Source organism: Leptodactylus fuscus, chromosome 11 (assembly GCF_031893055.1).
Source record: "Leptodactylus fuscus isolate aLepFus1 chromosome 11, aLepFus1.hap2, whole genome shotgun sequence".
Classification (NCBI taxonomy): Eukaryota; Metazoa; Chordata; class Amphibia; order Anura; family Leptodactylidae; genus Leptodactylus; species Leptodactylus fuscus.
The window spans coordinates 16,809,779-16,834,202 of NC_134275.1; the positions used below are offsets into that span (position 1 = coordinate 16,809,779).

Below are 24,424 nucleotides of genomic sequence, written 5' to 3' on the forward strand. Positions count from 1 at the left end.
CAAAGCCTGGAGAAGAGACACCGGGTCAGGTCATAGGACCTAGTTCTGCAATAATGCAATGCAAAAAAACCAATGCGATAATATGAGAGAAGAATAATGAAAGCCATGCATGTTCACTAAACTAAGAGCTAGGGGCATCCGTTATATTTCGTTGAAAGAAGGTGACTGCACTAAAGGTAAGTTCACAGGGAGGAATTTTCATTCCGCATATGAACAAATCTGCGCAGCTAGCCGCAACAGGATGCCGATGCAGTGCAGCGGCATCCCGTTGTGGCATTCCACTCTGGATTAGGCCCGAAGAATGGGCCTACTTGGGAAGGAGCCTCACACCTGAGTCAGCTGCGGAATTCGCGGCAAGATCGGGCAGCTCGCTTATTTTTTCCCCACAACTAGCTAGCGGAAAAAAGAAGCGAGCGGCTCCCATTGAAGTCAATGGGAGCCGTTTTTGGAGCCGGATTTTAGGCGGATTCCACGTCAAAATCCGCTCCAAAAAACTCCATGTGAGCATACCCTAAGACAAGGTTCTTTACTGTAAAAGCAGTGAGACTCTGTGAGATAATGGTGTCATGGGGAATTCACTAAAAGAGTACAGGATGGATCTGGATGCCTATCCTATGTGTGTTGTACGATTTCTAGTTATTGGGTTTCTGGAGATGGGTTCTTGATCTATGGATTTATTCTCATCGCCAGATTCGGAGTCTGGAAGGAATTTTTTTTTGACTAGGATAATTGATTTCTACCTTATGTGGTTCTTTCCTACCTCTGGAGCAGCGCTGCACAACTGGACAATGGACAAATGTCTTTTTCAGCCTTGCAACCTATGTTCCTAATGAAAATGGCAATACTATACGTAGTGTAAGGCAATGGCTGGTCAGGTAGTGGAGGGGGTGTGCATCTCTCCCAGATTACTCAGGTGGGTGAGATGAGAAAACTACAGGAATGTTTGTTCTCAGCACACAACTTTCGTCTGCTGAGCATTTTGGTAAACGCTCAGTACTGGGCTGGATTTTTAGGAATGGCAGGTAGGTTTGGTAGTGGGATCTGTCATTCCACCCCCCTCCAGTCCACACTTTGAGGATGTTCCAGCAGTGACTCAGCTGTTGAGAGTCTCCTCGTCAAGGAGGCTTAAGAAGCCAGCTCCAGCAGCAACACTTTGGCAGAGCTTGGCTGGAGTGCCAAACGTAGAGGTCATATTTTTGGAGCTGTGTCCTGAGTGATTCTACTGGCTTTTGGATTGCTGTTATCCTAGGTGAGGTAACCTATTCTATGTTTAGTTAGCGCCTAGCCGGGCAGGTATTTATTTTTGTATTGTTTCCTTTTATTGCTGCACTACCTTTTGTTAAGCAAAAATAAAACTCTACTATCGTTTTGGACTAAAGACACTGGACTTGTGTGTCTATGTCACCCCACCTAGCAACCCCAGACCCTGACAGTAGGTTTCAGTGTGAGTCAGACTGGCACTTCTGGGAACCAATGGATGATCATGCGGGAGGAATCTACATTAGTAATACTGTCAAAATACTTCTGAATAGAAACAGGAAAATAAAAAAGGGGAACTAGCAATCTAGTGTCATCATGGGTGGATGTTCCTTATAAATACGTGCGGTCTATTTCCATATACATACAGATAGATACATAGATAGATTGTTAGATTGGATTTTTCTGCATTCCTTTCACATTAACCCTGGCATGACGGTATAATGATTAGCCAGCTTAATGTCCGACCTGCACTCGGAAATATGTGTTACAAAGTGGAAATCTCCCACCGCCTCTGACTCTGTCCCCGATATGTACAAATCCCTAACATGTGGACTTTGAAGTGTGCCAGGCACCACAATGTGGGTTAACCCAATAATCCCCAGCTGGGCATCGGCATCTAATAGCAATGTCATATTTTTAGAGACCGGTGGCCATAACCAACAACATCTGTCACAAGACAGCACTCCGACAGCAGGGGAAAAATCATTATTTCTCAGGAGCATCCCGTTGTATCCATACAACATATTCAGATATGGTGGAGTTAATATTGTTGGGTTTGTAACGTTACTAGTTCCATCATATAAGGCTGCAAGTAAGAAGTGACCTATTAGGGAAGTCGGCTGAAGCAGCGATGGGCACTGCCAATGATCAGACTTTATTATACCATAATTCAGATCCTTTATTGCAGTGTATAAATATAAAGCATGTCTGGGATGGAACAATCCAGGGACATATTCAGATGGCTGCTACATCTATATATCTATCTGCCTGGCAGCTGTTATCATACAGCGCGCCCTGTAATCCAAATCTGATCTATGTGGATTTGCACGCGACTGCAATAAACCAATTACATTGTTTTTAAAATGCTAATTCAGCTCTGCTACAGTACAAGTAAGAGACAATACAGGATAGTGTTACCTGGAGGCTGCGTCAGGTGCTTGGTGGGCTTTGTGATACAACAGAAGTGGGGGAACATCCAGTCTATCAGCCCAGTCAATATCCAAAGGTAAAGTTTAGTCTGATCATCTAAGGGTTAAGCGCTGAAGGAACGCTGAATGCTAGCTCAGCCGGTGACCGTGCCGAGCTGTTGTCACTGACTATGCAAAGTGTAGGTGATCAGGGAAAAGTCCTTGAGAGAACAGAGGCCCCACCTATAGCAGCACTCCGACCAATGAGCGGGAAGGCTCGGCAGCACTGTGACAGGGTGCCGTATACACCTGCTATAGGATGGGGCAGCCCTATATACGACAATGTCTACACCTGTCACTTGTGTCACGTCTTTATAAACTTGTAAATCAGTATAGAAAACGACGACGACAATATCCTTACAGCTTAGACAGACACACCCGCTGCTGCATTACTGTTTTGGAAATTGAGTAGAGGCGTCTCCGTGTGTGAACATAGCCTTAAGGGGTATTCCGATGAGGCGCTTTTATGAAATATTAGCAGAGCGATTACATCTTTCAGCTATGACCACATACATGAGAGCCTCAGCACTTGCTAAAGATGGCGTCACATCAGGGTTGTTTAATCCGTTCTTCTGGTCTGTCGCGGGAGATTTAATGATGGACAACAATGGTTCCTGATGGACCCCGTGGACTATAATAGTTGGGTGTCCATTATTTTTGTCTAATGATGGACAACAATGAATCCGAGGGACCCCGTGGACTATAATAGTTGGGTTTCCAGTATTTTCGTCTAATGATGGACAACAGTGGATCCTGAGGGACCCCGTGGACTATAATCATCGGGTATCCATTATTTTCATCTAATGATGGACGTCAATGGATCCTGAGGGACCCTGTGGACTATAATCATTGGATATCCATTATTTTCGTCTAATGATGGACAACAATGGATCCTGAGGGACCCCGTGGACTATAATCATCGGGTATCCATTATTTTCATCTAATGATGGACGTCAATGGATCCTGAGGGACCCTGTGGACTATAATCATCGGGTATCCATTATTTTCGTCTAATGATGGACAACAATGGATCCTGAGGGACCCCGTGGACTATAATCATCGGGTATCCATTATTTTCATCTAATGATGGACGTCAATGGATCCTGAGGGACCCTGTGGACTATAATCATTGGGTATCCATTATTTTCGTCTAATGATGGACAACAATGGATCCTGAGGGACCCCGTGGACTATATTCATTGGGTATCCATTATTTTTGTCTAATGATGGACGTCAATGGATCCTGATGGACCCCATGGACTATATTCATTGGGTATCCATTATTTTCGTCTAATGATGGACAACAATGGATCCTGAGGGACCCCTTTGACTATAACGGGGTTGTCGGGTATCCATTATTTTCTCTCTGACAAAAGTTGCTTTCAGACAGAATCTGGACGTGAATGTTTCCTTATCAACTTTGGGTTTAGCAGCTGGAAGTCTCGTGTTAAAATCGTAACAACAAGTCACGTAACTGAACTCTATGTTGGTTGTCCTACGCCTGTGATAGTAACCAGAGAAGTCAGGGAAGCCTCACGGACTCTTCTTTATTACACACGGCTCGCCATCAGGTCTTGTGGATATGATGCTAATAATTTGTTATCTGCGGACAGTCATGACCTCAGGAGAGGGGAGACGGAGCGGGTGTTACATGCTGTTTAGCAGGACTCTGCATTCTGTAGTATTAAACCCTACAGCTTCGACACCTGTTGAACGTCCCCTCACACAGCTGCCCCACATCTAAACAGGCATGTATGTAAGTCTAAACAGATGCCACAGCTCATACAAAACCCCCCAGTATGTCCGAAGGCATAAAATATGAAACTCAAGGGCTCAACATTTCTGGGAAAATCAATGTTTTACAGAACACAAAGGGAACAAGCGCCTCCTAGTGTTAGCAGGGAGAAACGTTTGTAGATCAACTGGTAACGTATTGAATGGCCATTAGGTGTGAGGCCATATACTACCGAAAATCTGCGTTTTTTTGTTGCAGCAACCTAAGACATTACCGCATTCTTAGACCCATCACTTTTTAATTTGCCATCATTGCTGTATGGGAGCTTCCTATTTGCAGGAAAGGTTGTAGGGCCACAATTTAAAGATACGTATAATTTGTTAAAAATGTATACCGTATATACTCGAGTATAAGCCGACCTGAATATAAGCCGAGGCCCCTAATTTTACTACAAAAACTAGGAAAACTTATTGACTTGAGTATAAGCCGAGGGGGGCTTTTTCAGCACAAAAACTGTGCTGAAAAACTCGGCTTATACTCGAGCATATACGGTAATTGATATTTGTGGGAATAAAGGAATTCTACAATTTACAGAGTTTTGTTTTTACACCATTCGCCAAGTGTTGCACCAAGCAGGCTGTTTTATGGCGGCAATGCAATGTAGCGAGAGCTTTGTCCCATAGAAGTGAATGGGATGAGGAGGATGTAATTACATTGTACAGATGCCATGAAATAGATGGTGTGCGATGTAAATAGTGAAGAGGTCATGACACTAGTACAAGTACTGCCGCTCCCCTACTGATCAGCAGGGCCTCAGGGTTTCAGGCTCCCACTGATCTCTTATTGGCTTATCAATAAGAAAGCAGTATGTAAACAACACTGAATACCAAGCTGTCTGAGTATTGGCGATCTGCAGGGGGTCCCAGGTGTCAGCCCCCCTTAGATCTAATATAGATGGCCTATACCTACGCCTATAATACCATTAACTCTATTCTGTAGTTCTAAGGCTCGGTTCGCATCTGCGTTATAGTCCGTACGGTGATTCCGTTCCCCTGTCTACGTGAAAACCCTGTCTACGGACCCCATTATAGTCTATGGGGTCTGCAGGTTTCCTAAGGTAACCACTTTTTTGTGCAGATTAGGGAAACCCAAACACAGATGTGACCCTAGCCTCATATTACCATATACTGAGATCCGTAGCTTTTCTATGAATGGAGCTTGTGAGGATTTATTGGTATCATTTCGATACATTTTGATATAATTTTTTATCTATTTACTTATTGATTCATTTTACAACATATACATTGTATAACGAAGACTATGGTTTGTTCCCTTTTTAATATGTTTAGGATTTTATTTGCCCATTTTATTTTAGGTCCACTAAGAGATTTAACTATGTCATCCCTTGAGCGCTGATATAAGACATTGAAATACATGTGTAATGCGGTTTGTTATGGACGACATAACAGTGACAAGTAACCCGTAAAACCGCACTGACTATTCAGCTGATGATACGTTATGTTTATAGCTGTAGCTCTATAAATGCACATCCGATGACACCAAGTGGTTAATAGGCACAGCACAGGTTACTATCATAGGCTCAACACCCTTTGACGTAATTTATGCAACTAAGGGCGACCTGAAAAACATTGAGAAAAACGGATCCAGACCACAGGTAAGTTACACCGCAGTAGCGTCTTACGCTGACACAAAGACGACTGGTCAAGACAAGTCATTGACTGGTTACATTACACTGCTACACTGTAACAAACTCCCAACTGTCTCGGCAGAACCACAGAAGGTCTGGACGCAACTTTTTGATTCTACACAATGAACGTTCTATTCACTGGTTGAAGCACACACACACACATGTATATATATATACAGTATATACATATATATATATATATATATATATATATATATATATATATTTCCATTACTGGAGCGGAACAACAAAAGTCATTGAAGCCCTGTGTTAATGGCTCGGTGGGCATGAATTTCCACAGGTCCCATTATAGCCAGCGAGCCAAGCATTACCAGTCGAAATAGAGCAGAATCCTGTGATAAAGTATAGGCTCAATTCACACCACAACAAAAATAGGTTCCAACCTACATGCCAACGTGCCATTAAACTTTCATGTTGTCTTATTGGCATATACGCTGCCACGGTATGCTGATTCCCTTGACCACAACTCCACCTTTCAATACAACTTACTATAAATCTATAGGAGTCATTTCTAGACATAAAACAACTTGTATTCACTAAGGACAGACAATGCGGCTACTAAATACAGTACGCTATATGGATTTATCATTACCGGTGCCCATGTTGTCAAAGACATTTGTATCACATGTTGTGTAACATGTAGCCATGTAAATAAGCATCAAGAACAAGGCACAATATTGACACAATTCCAGACCTTATAGATACAAAGTAGCAGACATGGCCTGGAATAACGACACCGCCCCATGCCCCCCGTTCACCCCCATGGCTGTACCACCAAGGCAGAACCTCACCTGGGTCCAAGGGGGCAGAGAGTCTTTTCTTCAATCGTTTCCATGTCTTGGATGCCCTGTTCCTGAGCTGTACCCCATACATCCTGCTCCTCTCCTGGGTCACCTCAGCCATCCTGTAGCTCATCCCCTTACAATCCCGGTCCATGAGAGGTGAGGAGGGGTCCCTGGGCAGCAGCAGTCTCCATCCGGAGCCCAGGAGCTGGAAACTACATGGAAAGTGTGAGGCAGACTGACTGGGAGCTGTGACTGTATGTGTGTATTATGTGTCTGCTGCCTGACTACACGCGTCTGTCTGCACTGCCTGGAGGGAAGGAGCTGCTATTTATAGGCTAAGTGTGTGTATATACGTGCCCTGTGTATGCCAGCAGTGCCAGTGCCCTCACACACATACAGCAGCCTGCACTGAATATCAGAACATCAGGACACCCACCTCCCCCCTACCCTCGCTTCCTATAACCTAACATTTGTCTTCAGAGGCGTAACATGAAGCTCAAAATGTGCAACAGAGCCCCACCTACCATATGCCAGTCATAAGGCTACGTTCACAGCTGTGTTGGAGTGTCTGTCACAGATTCTGTCTAAGGCCCGCTTCACATCTGCATTCGGTATTCCGTTCGTGCAGACACCGTGCATTATAGTCTATGGGGTCCATGTGGTTTCATTGCTCACCGCTTTTTAATGTGTTCGGTATTGCGTTCAGGGGTCCCCAAGCGGCAAATCGGCAGAGAAAAAAGTCCTGCACAGAGGACTTCTCTCTTCCCTGGGTTCAGTATAAAACCGTCAGAAAAACTGGCCAACCCCATTAGATTCTGTTCACGCGGAGGATTTTGCCACTGATTTGGGGGTCGACTTCTCCCTCAACTCCGGAGCAGATTCCTCCCAGAATTCCCCTCCCGTTGTTTTCAATGGGAGAAAGAGATCACAACAGGACAGGAAAAAGAGTCGTCCTTCTTAATCTTGCCACAGATTCAGCCGCAGGATCCGCGGCTCAAGACTCCCTCCTGATTACACCCATTTATCCGGGGTTAATCAGGAATGGGATGCTGTGACGGAATTGCATCAGCATCCCATCATGGCTAGACCACCGGCGTGCATATATCCTTACAGTCAATGGAGATCACAGGTGTCGATGGGTAACCACCTTTTTAGTGGACGCGAACGACAGGGAGGCTGCACAGGTAGCTATGGGGCCTGTTACGTAGGAGGATACGTTGATTTACACTCATTTGTTTCCACTTATATAAAGCTATCTTCAACAATATGTTGGTTTATTGGTTATCTTAATGGTCAATGGACCACATACCAGCCCATATGTAAGCTGAGCAGCTTTACACTCGACTGCCCTAAAGGTATGTTCACACAATTTCAGAATCTACCTCAAAATCAGCTCCAAATTCCACCTGATGTCCACTTCCCATTGTTTTCAATAGGAGGCAGCGCCAAAAACAAGCTTGAGAAGGGTCCAACACTAGGGTTGAGCCGATCTTGAGATTTCAGGATCGTTTTCAAAATCATATTTCCGATCATTTTCCAGACGATCCCGATCATGTAATTTGCTCAATCGCCGATCGGGATCCAATCTTTCCCGATCCCACAATGGTTGACCAGTAGCCAATCATTGTGGGAACTAACGTCAGACCTTGATCGCGCCTAAAAAGATCGGAATTCAGATCGCGATCGTGAAATTTTACTCAATCGCCGATCGAAATCCGATCTTTTCCGATCCCGATCGCTCAACCCTACCCAACACTCATAGGACCGAAATGTAGTTCTTGGAATAAGTTCACATCAGCTCTTTTTCACTATTTTGGAGTGCTGCCTCGGATAGATGGATGGATGGAGCATAGATCTTTTTTCCGGGACTGTTTTTAATGTCATAGTCTCCCAGTTCCCATGTGTCTAAAATAAAGTCAGTTCTCCTCCTTTGAAGACTGGGAAGGAGCATCCCGAAAAGGGAGATACCACAGGAGTCTGGGATGTTGCAGTGATGGGAGGCTATGTTTCCACTGCAGGACTACTTAAAACCATAACATATTATTAAAGGGCAGACCCTCACCTGTCCTTAGAAGTGGGGGCCATGTTGCCATTTTATCTGCACAGAGCTGCGTCTGAGGGGACCAATGAAAGTCTTATTAATAGTGTAGAATAGGTGTAGAGCTGAGCAGAGAACAAAACCTAGATGAGCGCTGCGGCTCAGGATTGTGAAGGTCCCATCAGGTCCCATCTTTACTAACCAGCTAGTTATGTCATGTATGACTATCATAGTGAAACCCTTTTAAGAAAGATTTACAGCTTTTTCAGGGAAAATGTACCAATACCTTCCAAGATTAGTGGTAGTCACATGTATTGAAATGTAGATGTCATAGTCACATGAAAGCTAATATGATATAGTAGATATTTCTATGCACGATAGATAGATAGATAGATAGATAGATTCACTACTCTTACTATATATATATATATATATATATATATATATATATATATATATATATATATATATATATTAGCATATGCCCGCGACTTTGTCTGCGGGTTGGTGTTGGCGCTGAGCCGCTTATATTTAGCCAATTGCTGCTATGGATGATCCGCCTGCTCTCACGTCTCGGCTCTGCTACATCGCAGCATATGCGCAGCATACTCAGTTGTATGTACATCTCTGCATATGGTGAGCGTATTCAGCTGTGCTACAATGCAGCCTAAGCTCTGCTACATCTGGCCATTTGGATTAGAGGAGTGTTCTTATGTCAGTGTGTGAGCAGCTTCTGTGTTGGAAACGGCTGAATGGATGTTGTAGAAATTTGCCACAGTTTGATCAGCCTGCTCCCGCGTCTTGGCTCTGCTACATCGCTGCATATGCGTAGGATACCCATCTGTATGTACATGATTGCATATGAAGAGCCTATAGAGGTGTTCTACAGCGCTGCGTAAGCTCTGCTAAATCGGGCAATTGTGTTTACAGGGGTTTTGTTATGTGACTGTATGAGCAGCTTCTGTGTTACAAAGGGCTGAACGGATGTTGCTGAAATGTGCCAAAGTTCTCCCCCATCAGAGGCAGAACAACACATTCCCCATCGTACTCACTGAAACTCTACACCCAATATACTCCCCTTGCCCACACACAGCCTGCATGTTGTGTAGTCTCCTGATCTTCCATAAGACTCCATTTTCTTCAGCTTTCACACTGTCCAGCTTCACCCTATATAGCTCCGCCCACAAAATAGTGTGTAGCTCCGCCCAATGCCTAGCATGATCCTATCCTAGAATGGCTCAAGGACCTGTGATGATGTCATCACAGGTCCTTTAGTGTTGTGTGAACCTAAATTCCTTCACTGCGGTTGTGTAGTGATGTCATTTACCGGGATAAAAAGTAGCCTATGTTTTAATAGGGGTTCCTATCTATGCATGTGGCAAATTTTATGCAAATCCGTTCAGCCGTTTTTGCGTGATTGAGGAACAAACATCCAAACTCACAGTTCCTTGTTGGTGCCCCTTTTGACCACCAGCACCCGAGGCCAGGAACAGATTACAATAAGGGCAGAATCTGTGGTTGCCCGGGGAATGAGACTGCCAGTGAGCCCAATAGAAAGCCCATTTGCCCTCATTATAATCCAACTGTATCACCATCTGGAGGTTAGTATGTTGGATGAACCTCATGAGATACGCTTAGGGAATATTTGTAAGGTTAGACCGTTGGTTTCGTATGGCCCGAACACATCCAAACCAGTTCTGCTATTATTAAACTCTGAGTCTCTTCAGACCCAAAAGTAAAACTAGCAGAGTCCCAGGGGAGGTGAGTACATGTAACAACAGTATACACATAACACAACAAACAGTGTTACCTTCCCTGATCTCCTACATGGATCCCATTCTGGTTTCCCCCCCAGCTACACCCTTGTTCGGTTTGTCCCTACATTTTACGCCATTGTTTTTCCCGCGTTTTCCTTCGCCTTCCCAATGTGACTTCCTCCCTACGTCTATCTTTATCCAGAGTATCTATGAATGTCTCCAGCGTTTCAGAACAGACTTCATGTGATACAGTCATCAGCTCCCAGCTGTCACCTCTCTTCTGCATTTGGCTTCTGCTCCTCCCCAGAATCCCCTTTTCCTCAGTACACATGGGGTTGTCAAAAATAAGTGTGGTGGGGGAGGAGGGCCTGCATAACAAATCCCCTGGGGGGACCACAGTGTAGTGGACAAGCAACAGCTGTGAACAGCAATCCGGGACAGTGAGAGCAAATAAAACACTAGTACAATGGTGCTAGAAAGAACTTTCCATTCAGTCACCGCTGGTCATTTCACTCTTTTGCAGGCGTAAACTATGGACGGGTCTTGTATACTGTGTGAATGGCAAAAGTGCTTTCTTGGCATCTTTGCCCTTGGCACTGCTGTATAGATGTATTATATTACAACAAGCGTGTGCATGCACATCAGTGGGCAAGCCTGGCCAGAACATGGTCCAAACTGGTAAGATCTGCTCCTGTTAGTGCAGCGCTGAATACCTAGGCTGTACGCCAAGATAATTCCTAAATTTAGACGAATATTTTATCATACGGTGAAAAAGGATACTGGATCTAAGGTTATGGTGCCAACTTACTATCCGATCCTTCTCAGCTTTCCTAGAATCCAGATATATGTCTTGTTATACAGTAATAAAGTATATCCCTACTCCGATATGATTGCATACCTACTAGGGCTCACCTCTCAAAATTCCCCTCCCTTTAATTTCAATGGGAGTCACTCGCAGTTTTTTTCCCGATAGCGACTTTTTTCAGCTAGTCGGTAGAGATGAGCGAGTACTGTTGGGATCAGCTGATCTGAACAGCACGCTTGCATAGAAATGAATGGACGTAGCCAGCACGCGGGGGGTTAAGCGGCCGGCCGCCGTCAAAGCGGAAGTACCAGGTGCATCCATTCATTTCTATGGAGCGTGCTGTTCGGATCGGCTGACAGCCCCAGCCTGCGAACCGTCCATTGTAAACCATAAGGTAAAGTCATCCAGGACTCGTCTTCCTTATTTACCGTCGGCGCTCCAGTATTTGTCTATGAGGAGTAACAGCTGGTTTTTCGAAACAACATTTTCAGAAAATGAAATGATAATAACCGCACGTGTTAGAGACAAGAAGTAATACAATCCCGCTAGGTAGATACAGTCACGAGACAAGCTGTCTGGTATACATCAGAGTATGTCTACGATGCAGCGTGCTGTGTAACGTTTACCTACAACAGTGGATTAGGAATCGCTGAAATTGCACTTTATAGTCTGAGTGTACGAGGGTTGTGGTTAGGGGTTTGTATACTTGCAAAATCGTTTTTATTGTCTCGGTGCTTTTAAAATAGAAGCCTGGCGGTCTCCATAGACCACCATTGTGAGGGGGCGGATTATGACATGGATTACGTGACATAATCTGCCCCCTCTGTGTCCATGTGAACTAGCCCTTAAAGAGGACCTTTCATGGTTTGGGGCACAGGCAGTTCTATATACTGCTGAATTCAGCGCACTGTCTGCTTTCCAGATTTGTGCCCCGGGTAAAGCGCTATCGGTCCCGGTACCGTAGCTCTTCACAGTCAGAAGGGCATTTCTGACAGTCTGTGAGGAACGTCCTTCTTCACAGCAGCGCCTATAGCGCTGTACAGTGTGAACGGGGAGGCGCTGCAGTGGAGAAGGACGTTCTTGAAAGACTGTCAGGAACGCCCTTCTGACTGTGAAGAGCTACGGTACCGGGACCGCTAGCTCTTTACCCGGGGCACAAATCGGCAAAGCCGACAGTGCGCTGAATTCAGCAGTATATAGAACTGCCTGTGCCCCAAACCATGAAAGGTCCTCTTTAAGAGCTCCCATAGACTTGTGATGAGCTCTGATAAGTGTATGAACCCTTGTTTGGTGTACTGGACGAGGAGTTGTGGCAGCACCATACCCGAATTTTTCTTAGGGAGTGTTTATTTTACGCCAGAAAGGCCATCGCCTTGCTGTGGATGGCCTCGCGATCCCCGTCTGTGTCTCAATGGCGGAAGTTGGTTAACTCGATCCTCCCGTTCAACCAGATCATATATAAAGGTAGGGGCTGCCACCAGAAATTCGTCAAGGTTTGGGGAGCGTGGTGTGATTCTCCTCTTACCCAGTACTCCGCCCCCTTGATGCGCTCAGCTCTGGGCGCTTTTGAGTCCTGAGTGGGCGATTTGTTGAATAGAGCTGTGGTCCCCTTGTGTTGGGTCTCTGTGTGACTACTGACGCCAAGGTGTTTTGTTCCTGTCTCACCTCTTTTGTGCGATATAGTCGGGCGTGGGTTGGGATGGCGCTGTGGCAGATCTCGGTTTGTTTGGTACCTTTTTATTGTTCCCTTATTTTTGCTCTGCATATGCACTCTCCTGATTGTATTGTTTCACTTGTTATACCTTTTTCAATAAAATGAGTTTAAAAAAAAAAAAAGTATATGAACCCTGATACAATAATGGGGGATTGGAATTATTTCCGGGACTGTCACGTCAAGAATAGAGAATAATACACCCCTGAGCACTCAGATTACTAGTCAGACAATACGAGTAATAAGCCTCTTCACCTTACATTGTGCAGACAGACACAGACGTATACACATAGCTTACTTCATGTTTACAGCAGCTTGGATCTCCATGAAAGATCCTCTTTATATCAGAACAATAGAAACTGAAACGTACGAGTGAAGTCATCGTGAAAGTAACCTCTGAAGGCCATCACATGCTTTGTCCAGACACCCATGACTGTGAAATGTTAGTGAGAAGTGACCTGAGGTTGAAGTGTTGACATCTCTCACATCACACTCGCCACTTCCGTCAGCCCTTCATAACCATCCTGACCTTCCCAAGTCCAACCATGACAAGCGTCATCAATCATGATGTATCAATAACCGAGTCCCACAAAACACCACGAGAGAGCTGTCTTATAAAACTGCACTAAGATAACAAGTGTGACCATTGTGGTACGTCATCTAAAAAAACACAGCAAATCTCCAGTAATAATACGTAGTAAGAAATAGAAGACGTCAATCTCAAGCTATGGTTGTGTTACTGCCTGGAAAGATGGTAAATGCTTTGGACCCTAAGGGTCCATTCACATGGAGGAAAAGGGTCAGGAATTTGGTGTGGAATTTTAGCGCTGAAAAAAAAGCATCCCATTGTTTTCAATGGGACCCAAAGGAACCCATTGAAGTCAATGAGAGGCTTTTTTTCAACACGGAAATTCCACACCAAATTCCTGACCCTTTTCCTCCGTGTGAATGGACCCTAAAGCTCTTAGTCCTAACAGCTCTAGGAATATAATGTGAATGCACCAGGTACAGTGACAGTGATATTATAAGGGTATATACTTATATCTACATCAAATGCTCTACAACTCCATCACAAAGTCCATTAAACATTGCATACAAGACTTTACCGTGTGGAAAAATGACAGATACCATAATGGATACCCAACAGACCATAATTACATTGTCTACCAATAAGTATGTGGACCCCTGCGGTAGAATAGAAAACCATTTCTTCCTATCCAATAGTTGGTAGACCCCAGCAGACGCTTCCTTACGGATGGGATTGAGCCACACAATACTCCCGGATGCCTGGTGAGACTCCTGGTGTATGGGAGCCATCGGTTGGGTGCGGTTTCTCTGGCCAGCACTCGTCTTTGGTCTCTATCTCCCAGTTTCGGGGGTCTGCCGACTCGGGGCACATTCCGACAATCACCGTTCACCTTCCACTTCATAATCACATAGAACACTGTCGATTTTGGGTAATTCAGTTCGCTTGCTATGTCCCTTAAGGGTCGACCATTTCTGTGGTACCCCACAATTACCCCTTTCTCGAAATCGGACAACTCTGCACTTCGTGGCATCTTGCATGCAACTAATACCAATGCTGTTTCCTATTTAACGACAGAAGGTGCAACATACATCACGACCGCAGATATCTTCATTGGCATGGGTGTCCAAATACTTATTGGCAGACAGTGGGGTTTTGGGGATCTGTTGGTATCTGTCATTTAATGAATCCGTGCATGCGCAGATATGAAAGCAGCCTTACATACTTTGCAAATAAATCAGTTCTTTATCTTGGTGGTATATGGCTTACCTTCAGATTTCCTGTCCTTTTGAGATACAAACAGCTGCAAAAGAAAAGAAAAAGCTTTTTTATTGTGTGGAAATGGAATATAAATATATTTTTGGTTGTAAAGAGTAAATACATGAAAACTATGGCAATAGGGTCAAAAATAATATGAAATCCACGGTTTCTGAATGTTTTTATCTATAGATGAGGCTGGTAGGGATTTCTGCTGCCCCTTTCTGAGAACAAAATATAGAAGCTGAGTTCTATGATGTATATAGGTATTATATATCATCTGGAGCAGGTTATATAACTAAAGAGCAGAGTAAATCCTGACCGGACTCCTAGGAGAGACAGTAAGAGTCCTGCTTACCCCCCACACACACATTCATTGACAAAGGGGTTGTCTGACTTTTAAAAATTGATCCTTAATAGTACCCTACATAGTATTGTAAGCGGCCATTTTCTTGTGGCTGGGGGACATGCGCATTCAACTGCCCGAGGCCTAGAAGTTTGAAGCCACCGCCGGAAGAAGACGTGAAGAGACCCCGTTCCTGAAGAAGATGGAGGCGGTGCGGGAGAGTTCTCTCGCAGCATTGGGGACACCCCCAGTGCTGTTTGAGCGCTGGGGCCCGCCCCCAGTGCTGCGATAAAACTCATTTGCATACCGACGAAAACCGGGATTTCTACAGAACAGCGGCGCGGAGAAGACATTTAAAGGTAGGAGAAGAATAGCCTTTCTTAAGGCTATTTCTACAAGTTAGGGGGAAAAAATTGAGTTTTAATGATAGGATCCCTTTAAGAAATTAAAGCTGAGATCAGATTGTTTGTTATGGACAAACTAGACTATATTTGATAAATGAGGTCCTATGAATCCGGTGGACTGAGAACCCTACCACTGTATATACTACATCATAGACAGGATTCACTTAGTACTGTTCCCTATCCAGATTACTCTACGCTTGCTATGTAGTAGGGATTGTGGCTCCCTTAAAAATCTTTCTGAGGACGGGGGCCCATAGGCTGGAAACCGCTGAAAACCGCAGGAAAAATCACAGCGTTTTACAGTATCTACAAAATGGATGGGATTCATGCTAATCCCATGCCTACTTTGCGTTTCAAACCGCAGCATGGACATGCTGCGATTTACAAAACCGGCACGGTTATGGAAATCGCAGCATGTCCATTATATCTACGAAAACGCCAGCCACTTTCCTGTAGATATAACTATAACAGAAAGTCCGCGTAGGAAAACTCCACAAACTTTCTGTTTAAAACTCTGCGTTCCCGCCGCGATTTTTCCCGTGAGGCCTTAACCTTAATGCACTAATGTTAAAACTGTTTGCTTTGGAGGTCTTTGCTTTGAGCCCCCCCTCACCCCCATGTTGCAGTCCACGTAGCAGACGTGTGAGCTGCAGTAAATATAGTTTGGTCTTGCCTGCTATGATTCAGCCTACGATTCACAGAAAAGTCATGGAGATTATTCCTAGTATGTAATTTAGGCGGCATCACACAGACGCTGCGAATAAGGAAGGGGAAATACACTGACAGTCAGACCGAACTCTTCAATGTTGTTCTGAACTTATAGAAAACCCGTATCGATAATACAACATCCAGTGAACATCCAGCTTTGAAAGAGTTAACTTGGTTGTCAGGAGTCCGCTGTCTGGAGTTGTCACACGCCACGTTCCACACCACCAGGCTCAGAGTCCGGTCAAAGGAGCTTCTTTTAGGCTGAAGCGCCACGTGGTGGAAACGCAGCGGTTTTTTTTTTGTTGCAGTTCTATTTATAAAGGGGAACTATTATTCATTAACAGAGACTGTTGTATGGTGGCGCTATAATAACTCATAAGGCGATACAAAGGGGCTCATTTGTAATGCATAAGGGCAAAAGGGAGATGTTATTACTGGGGTATTATTAAATCGCTATTTTAAAGGAGTTCTCCAGCCATAAACTGATTTTTGATACTGATGACCTATCCACAGGATCCACGTGACAGGACCTCAGTATGTGTTCTAGCTTCCTCTTGGCAGCCAGTGACAGGATACAGCACCGCCATTATTCAAGTAATATGGTAGGAGTGGCACAGCAGCGCCATCCCCTGTATGGTGGTGGTGCTAGGTAATTGCAGCGGTTAGAACAGCTGATCTGTTTGAGGGCCAGGTGCCGAACCCTGATAGATCACATACTGATGATCAGCCCTATGGATAGGATATCAGGATAAAAAAAATTAATTTTGGGCCGGAAAAAGCCTTTAATTGATCAGATGTTTATTAGGTTAGAAGTCTGTGTAGTGCACAGCTATTGTCTGGACCCACACAGATCAGCTGTTTTGGTTGCCTCCAGGCACAGAAGGCTGCCCAATACGTGTCCAGCTGCCACCAAATGAGGGGAAGATGAGACCCCAAGGACTATTATACCCCATTATCACCCCATCTATGCCCGCCCATACCCACAAGTCCATCATCCACCTGCCACCAAACGAGGAGAATGACGAAACCCCAAGGACTATTGTACCCCCAAACCAACTACCCTCCCACCCATCCACCCACTCCACGCCCGCCCCCACCTCCAACCACTCTCTTAGCTTTGACAATGCTAAATGTATATTCGGACGTGCCAATAAAACTTTTTTGATTTGATTTGTAAGAGGATTGGAGCTGCAGTGGTGCCATCCACTGTATAGTGGTGGCACTAGGGAACTGCAACTCTGAGCCTATTACTTGAATAGAAGCAATGGACCATCACAGAGCAGATACTGAAGACTTATCCTATGGATAGGTCATCAATGTAAAACATGCATTGGGGTGAGAAAACCCCTTTTATGAACACAACATAAACTTTAGGGTGAGCAATCTGGAACCAAGGCTGATAATCTTGACCTTCATGGCCGGTTGCACCATAAGTCTGAGAACACCCTGGACTTTACTTGATGTCACTATGACTCCGATGAGCCATTCTACAAGAAAACTTTTCACATTTACCAGAATGCATCAGAACCGTGGTGGAGGGGGCTCTCCTTCAGTGTACACCCAATAAATGCCGGAAGGTCCTAACTGTGGCAATGTTATTTTTTGCAGCTGGACAATAGGGTTGAGCCGATCTTGAGATTTCAAGATCAATTTTAAAATCCGATGTTCGATCATTTTCCAGCTGATCTCGATTCCGATCACCAATCGGAATCCGATCTTTTTCAATCCCAATCCTCAACCCTAGTCAATGCTTCTCTATAGGAAAATTCACTTTTAGGGTTGAGCCAATCTTGAGTTAACCTCCGATCTCGATCCCGCTGGAAAAGATTGGGTCGGAATTCCGAACGCGATCGTGAAATTTACTCAATCGCCGATCGGAATCTGATCTTTTCCGATCCCGATCGCTCAACCCTACTGGACAACACTCCACCCATAGTACCAGTCCAGTTTAAATGCAGAGCACTAGAAGGACAACACAAAACTCCTTCTCTGGTTTCTGTCCCCCCTAAATCATGAGTGTCAAAAGCAGAGTTTCCTTGATGCCACGTCATGCCCACTCTTTCATCCAGACAGGGCACCAATCCACTCGCTGGGCTCTTGAGTCGTCATCTGGCACGTCTTCCAGCCCTGGCATCCAGGAAATTTTTCTAGAAGTCAATGATGCCTCCTTATTATCTCTAGCCAGCCACAAGGTTGCAACTTACAAGATATTTGACTTTTAGTAGAATTGTGCGTTGGCAGAAGAAGTTATCTCAGGCAATAAGCCATTACAATAAAAGGCGCCTATAAATGCACCAGCAAATCTGATCTCATCTATAAATATAGCTCCTCTATAATGAGAGAAGCTCAGCTTTGGTGGATCTTTCTCCTTAAGTTCCTGGTGAGGCAATGTTTATGGAGCCAGTGTCCAGGAGTGTAATACGCCAACCCCAAAATTAGCCTACACCCTTCGGGTCTGCTTGTTCACACACCATCACAAACAAGCAAAATCTAATCCAGATGTGACCTTGGAGACCTGATGATAAATATAGAAGGGTCACTTCCGGAAAGGGTTATTCCGAGATTGGGAATGAAAGGAAAAATGTTTGTCTCCTCCATAAGCAGAGCCTGAAATCATAACAAACCAATCTCTGACCATAGAAACCCCCAAAGGCTTCTGTGACTAAAGGGAAAGAAAACATAAATCTTTCTAATTCTCTACTATAGGAAATGATCATGACGCTGGCCTATTACTGCCAAAGCTCAAGGAAATTACTCCAACCTATCTCTTGACTTGTTATTGGCAACATTGGTTTGTCCAAGAGACTGATTAGGTGATGGGGCTTACCAAAGCTTCAGGTTTTCGCCAGAACACAGAGCCCCTTGGAGGTTCTGGAATCCCCATTGCTCTTGATCCTTATATGCATATTTAGCAAAACAGCTTTTTCAAGGAAATGGTTCATTTATTGGGCTCTCTAAAGATAGGATGATGTTATTTCCTTGACTTTTTATCATATTAACAATGGTCTCAGCCTTCTATCGAAACGATTCTGATAAAAACGTACATTTAGCTGAAAATGAATAGCGCTCCTTAACGCTTAGTGTAGTCTTTCCCTTGCAAGCTTAAATATTTGTGCTCCTGCCTTCAGATTCTGGCACGAGAAGAAGCTACTTCCTCTAAGACCGTGTTCACATCTGGGTTGGAAGCTAATTTAGGAGCGTTTGCTGCAGAGTCACTCAAAAGTGCAGGAGAAAATATCTTCCCCTATTTTATCCAGTAAAATGATGACCGCTATGCTGGTAATACTGAACAATACTTATTATAGCCTATAGGGCTTGTTGGATTAGGTGCCAGTAGGGCGCATCATATCATGGATCCGACACCCCCTTTATTTACGCCAAGGCCAATAAGCTCTTATAGCATTCCCCATTTAATATGATTGTTCAGAATTGTGGACTCAGCCTCACTATCCGAGGAGTTGTTCCTCTAGTCTGAGTCCCAAAAGCTTTGGTTACTTATTAGTTCTCAAAAAGCTTTAAGGGAGCCTTCACACGGAGTAAACGCGTGTGTATTTTTGCAAAATACACTGGTAAAAATAAGACCTCCATTGACTTCAATGACATTTTACCACATGTAAAAAATATCATTGAAGTCAATGGGAGTCTTATTTTTACACATACATTTTGCAAAAATACACGCGTGTTTACTCCGTGTGAAGGCTCCCTATGTGTCTCCTGTGCTTGTAATGTGTAGGTTGGGATTTCATATGGAGATCTATGATGGGCACACTGTGCAGGGGCTGTGATATGCGCTTCATAGTAGGGCGCTGGTGTCTAGCATTATATATGATGGGCCCAGGGGTGTAACTTGAAGGCGTGCAGAGGGTGCAGTCACACCGGGGCCCAGGAACCTTAGGGGTTCCATATGCACTGGCATCAGTATTGAGATTTCACCTTCCAATTTGCCTATAAGCCAAGGAGACCCACAGATTCCCCTAACCACACTAAGGTTGATGAAACTCCTTAGCACCCACAACCATCACCATCAAGAATTTGCTGTTGGGATGAGGTAGGGGGCCCGGACAAAAGATTGCACCCGGGGCCCACAAGACTAGTTGCACCACTGGATGGGCCTGTGAATAATACTTTATACGGGACATGTTTCTAGCGCTTTACAGAGGGCATGTGATTAATATGGATGACATGTTGACGGCATTATATTTGGAACTCTTATGGATATCAATGTCGGTGTTGTACCCAGTAGATTAAATTGTTAGGGGTGCTTAAAATCTCCCAATATAGCAGGACACAAAAATGACAGCAAAGTCATTTACTTCAGGTATTATGCATATCCATAGCTCAGCGCAACAATATAAACACAACCTATACAAGTTCCCTCTACATGAGAGAAGGATACAGCCTAGTTCTTAGACCTGACACTATTTTTACAGACTGTCAGTAAATGTATAAGTGTGTATTATTCTGGTCTGCAACTCGGGTGAAATTGCAAGTCCCAGTACGCCAAATAAGCTGCATGCTAGAACCTGTATATCTGCCAACAAGCGAGCGGTGGCTACAGCTTGATCCTGCTGTGTCATACCACTTACTAAAAGCATTTCTAGCTTTTGGCGAATACATGCATCAAAATTGTACAATAAACTTGTAAACTTGTATTCCTGAGGTGACTGGAAGAAACTGGTACTAAGCAAAATCATTAAAAGACTTAACAGGGCCAGACATAATACCCCAAAACATAGCTGGCTAAGAGACCCTATAATAGTTACAGCCATTGTTTCCTTGTTAAAGTGAAAGTCACATTAACCCGGCCTTTACACAGACAGACAGCCCCAATGTCCTTATACGAGCGCCAGATGCTTTGCCCCTAAACAATAAGAGCTATAGCATTGTCATAGCCCTGCAGGACATTGGGCCTCTATAGCAACTCCTATAGTACAAGTCATAACACAGCAAGCCATGAGACCCCCAATAACTAGGCCTCTATAGGTACTGCCACAGTACACGTCATAACATAGCAAGCCATAAGACCCCCAATAACTAGGCCTCTATAGGTACTGCCATAGTACAAGTCATAACACAGCAAGCCACGAGACCCCCAATAACTAGGCCTCTATAGGTACTGCCACAGTACACAACATAACACAGCAAGCCATAAGACCCCCAATAACTAGGCCTCTATAGGTACTGCGACAGTACACAACATAACACAGCAAGCCATAAGACCCCCAATAACTAGGCCTCTATAGGTACTGCCATAGTACAAGTCATAACACAGCAAGCCATGAGACCCCCAATAACTAGGCCTCTATAGGTACTGCCACAGTACACAACATAACACAGCAAGCCATAAGACCCCCAATAACTAGGCCTCTATAGATACTGCCACAGTACACAACATAACACAGCAAGCCATAAGACCCCCAATAACTAGGCCTCTATAGATACTGCCACAGTACACAACATAACACAGCAAGCCATAAGACCCCCAATAACTAGGCCTCTATAGATACTGCCACAGTACACGTCATAACATAGCAAATCATAAGACCCCCAATAACTAGGCCTCTATAGATACTGCCACAGTACACGTCATAACACAGCAAGCCATGAGACCCCCAATAACTAGGCCTCTATAGGTACTGCCACAGTACACGTCATAACACAGCAAGCCATAAGACCCCCAATAACTAGGCCTCTATAGGTACTGCCACAGTACACAACATAACACAGCAAGCCATGAGACCCCCAATAACTAGGCCTCTATAGATACTGCCACAGTACACAACATAACACAGCAAGCCATGAGACCCCCAATAACTAGGCCTCTATAGGTACTGCCACAGTACACGTCATAACACAGCAAGCCATGAGACCCCCAATAACTAGGCCTCTATAGGTACTGGCACAGTACACGTCATAACATAGCAAATCATAAGACCCCCCAATAACTAGGCCTCTATAGCACTGGCCATAGTACAAGTCATAACATAGAAAGCCATAAGACCCCCAATAACTAGGCCTCTATAGATACTGCCACAGTACACAACAAAACACAGCAAGCCATAAGACCCCCAATAACTAGGCCTCTATAGGTACTGCCACAGTACACAACATAACACAGCAAGCCATAAGACCCCCAATAACTAGGCCTCTATAGGTACTGCCACAGTACACGTCATAACACAGCAAGCCATGAGACCCCCAATAACTAGGCCTCTATAGGTACTGCCACAGTACACGTCATAACACAGCAAGCCATGAGACCCCCAATAACTAGGCCTCTATAGGTACTGCCACAGTACACGTCATAACACAGCAAGCCATGAGACCCCCAATAACTAGGCCTCTATAGGTACTGCCACAGTACACGTCATAACATAGCAAATCATAAGACCCCCCAATAACTAGGCCTCTATAGCACCGGCCATAGTACAAGTCATAACATAGAAAGCCATAAGACCCCCAATAACTAGGCCTCTATAGATACTGCCACAGTACACGTCATAACATAGAAAGCCATAAGACCCCCAATAACTAGGCCTCTATAGCACCGGCTTCAGTACGTCATAACACAGCAAATCATTGATAATAACTGAGCCAGTCACATAAAGTTGTGACAGTAGTGCCGGCCTCAGTGTCCCACACACAGGGCCCCCATAAGAATACTAGTCATGTGGCTCACATAACACCGCCAGATGTTACTCATCATAGTCTTTTTTCTATCTCCATAAACTTCTGCAGATTTCACTCAGAAGAATAGGAAAGTCACAAACCTTCAACAACAAATTTGACATGTGTGAATATACCCTTATAGTGACTGTACACTTGGACTACCATAAATTTCTGAACCGTCTTTAAAAATAAAGAACTATTCTCGAATTTTTCCTCATTCTAGTTTGCAGCATTCACACCTATACACAGATATTACTTAGCATCTTTCTGATTCATAGTTTACTACTTTGTCTATAAAAACTGTTCATTGTGTGTGATTTTTAGAAATTGTGCAGAAAACATCAGGTTGATTTTTATCCCTGCTGTACAAAGATTGACAAGACCTGGCACTGAGTTTGAGAAGTTCGAAGTCCAGATAGGTAATAAATAGAGATGAGCGAGTAGTGAAATATTCGAGATTTGATATTCGATTCGAGTAGAGCCTCAATATTCGACTACTTGATGGAATATCGAATCCCATTATAGTCTATGGGAAAAATGCTCGTTTCAGGGGAACCATGTCCCTCCATCTCTGCCCCCCAGTTTCATGTCCCCCCCATCTCTGCCCCCAGATTCATGTCCCCCCATCTCTGCCCCCAGATTCATGTCCCCCCATCTCTGCCCCCAGATTCATGTCCCCATCTCTGCCCCCAGTTTCATGTCCCCTATCTCTGCCCCCAGATTCATGTCCCCCCAGTTCTGCCCCCAGATTCATGTCCCTCCATCTCTGCCCCCCAGTTTCATGTCCCCCCCATCTCTGCCCCCAGATTCATGTCCCCCCATCTCTGCCCCCAGATTCATGTCCCCCACATCTCTGCCCCCAGATTCATGTCCCCTCCATCTCTGCTCCCAGATTCATGTCTCCCATCTCTTCCCCCAGATTCATGTCCCCACATCTCTGCCCCCAGAATCATGTCCCCCCCATCTCTGCCCCAGATTCATGTCCCCCATCTCTGCCCCCAGATTCATGTCCCCCCAGTTCTGCCCCCAGATTCATGTCCCTCCATCTCTGCCCCCCAGTTTCATGTCCCCCCCATCTCTGCCCCCAGATTCATGTCCCCCCATCTCTGCCCCCAGATTCATGTCCCCATCTCTGCCCCCAGTTTCATGTCCCCTATCTCTGCCCCCAGATTCATGTCCCCCACATCTCTGCCCCCAGATTCATGTCCCCTCCATCTCTGCCCCCAGATTCATGTCTCCCATCTCTTCCCCCAGATTCATGTCCCCACATCTCTGCCCCCAGAATCATGTCCCCCCCATCTCTGCCCCAGATTCATGTCCCCCATCTCTGCCCCCAGATTCATGTCCCCCATCTCTGCCCCAGATTCATGTCCCCCATCTCTGCCCCCAGATTCATGTCCCCCCATCTCTGCCCCCAGATTCATGTCCCCCATCTCTGCCCCCAGATTCATGTCCCCTCCATCTCTGCCCCCAGTTTCATGTCCCCCATCTCTGCCCCCAGGTTCAT

At 44.8% G+C, this 24,424-nt stretch overlaps 1 protein-coding gene across 2 annotated transcripts in view; it reads right to left on the reverse strand.

Annotated features, from left to right (window-relative positions):
• The window catches only part of STARD8 (StAR related lipid transfer domain containing 8), a 114,838-nt gene that overhangs the window by 87,475 nt on the left and 2,939 nt on the right, over positions 1-24,424 (reverse strand). Inside the window, exon 2 of one of the 2 annotated variants that reach the window (XM_075258932.1) lies at positions 14,803-14,836. In XM_075258932.1, coding sequence (XP_075115033.1) covers positions 14,803-14,836 — 34 coding nt within the window. Of the gene's footprint in view, positions 1-6,702; positions 6,916-14,802; positions 14,837-24,424 lie in introns of those variants that run through there. The other variant, XM_075258931.1, reaches the window with a different exon arrangement.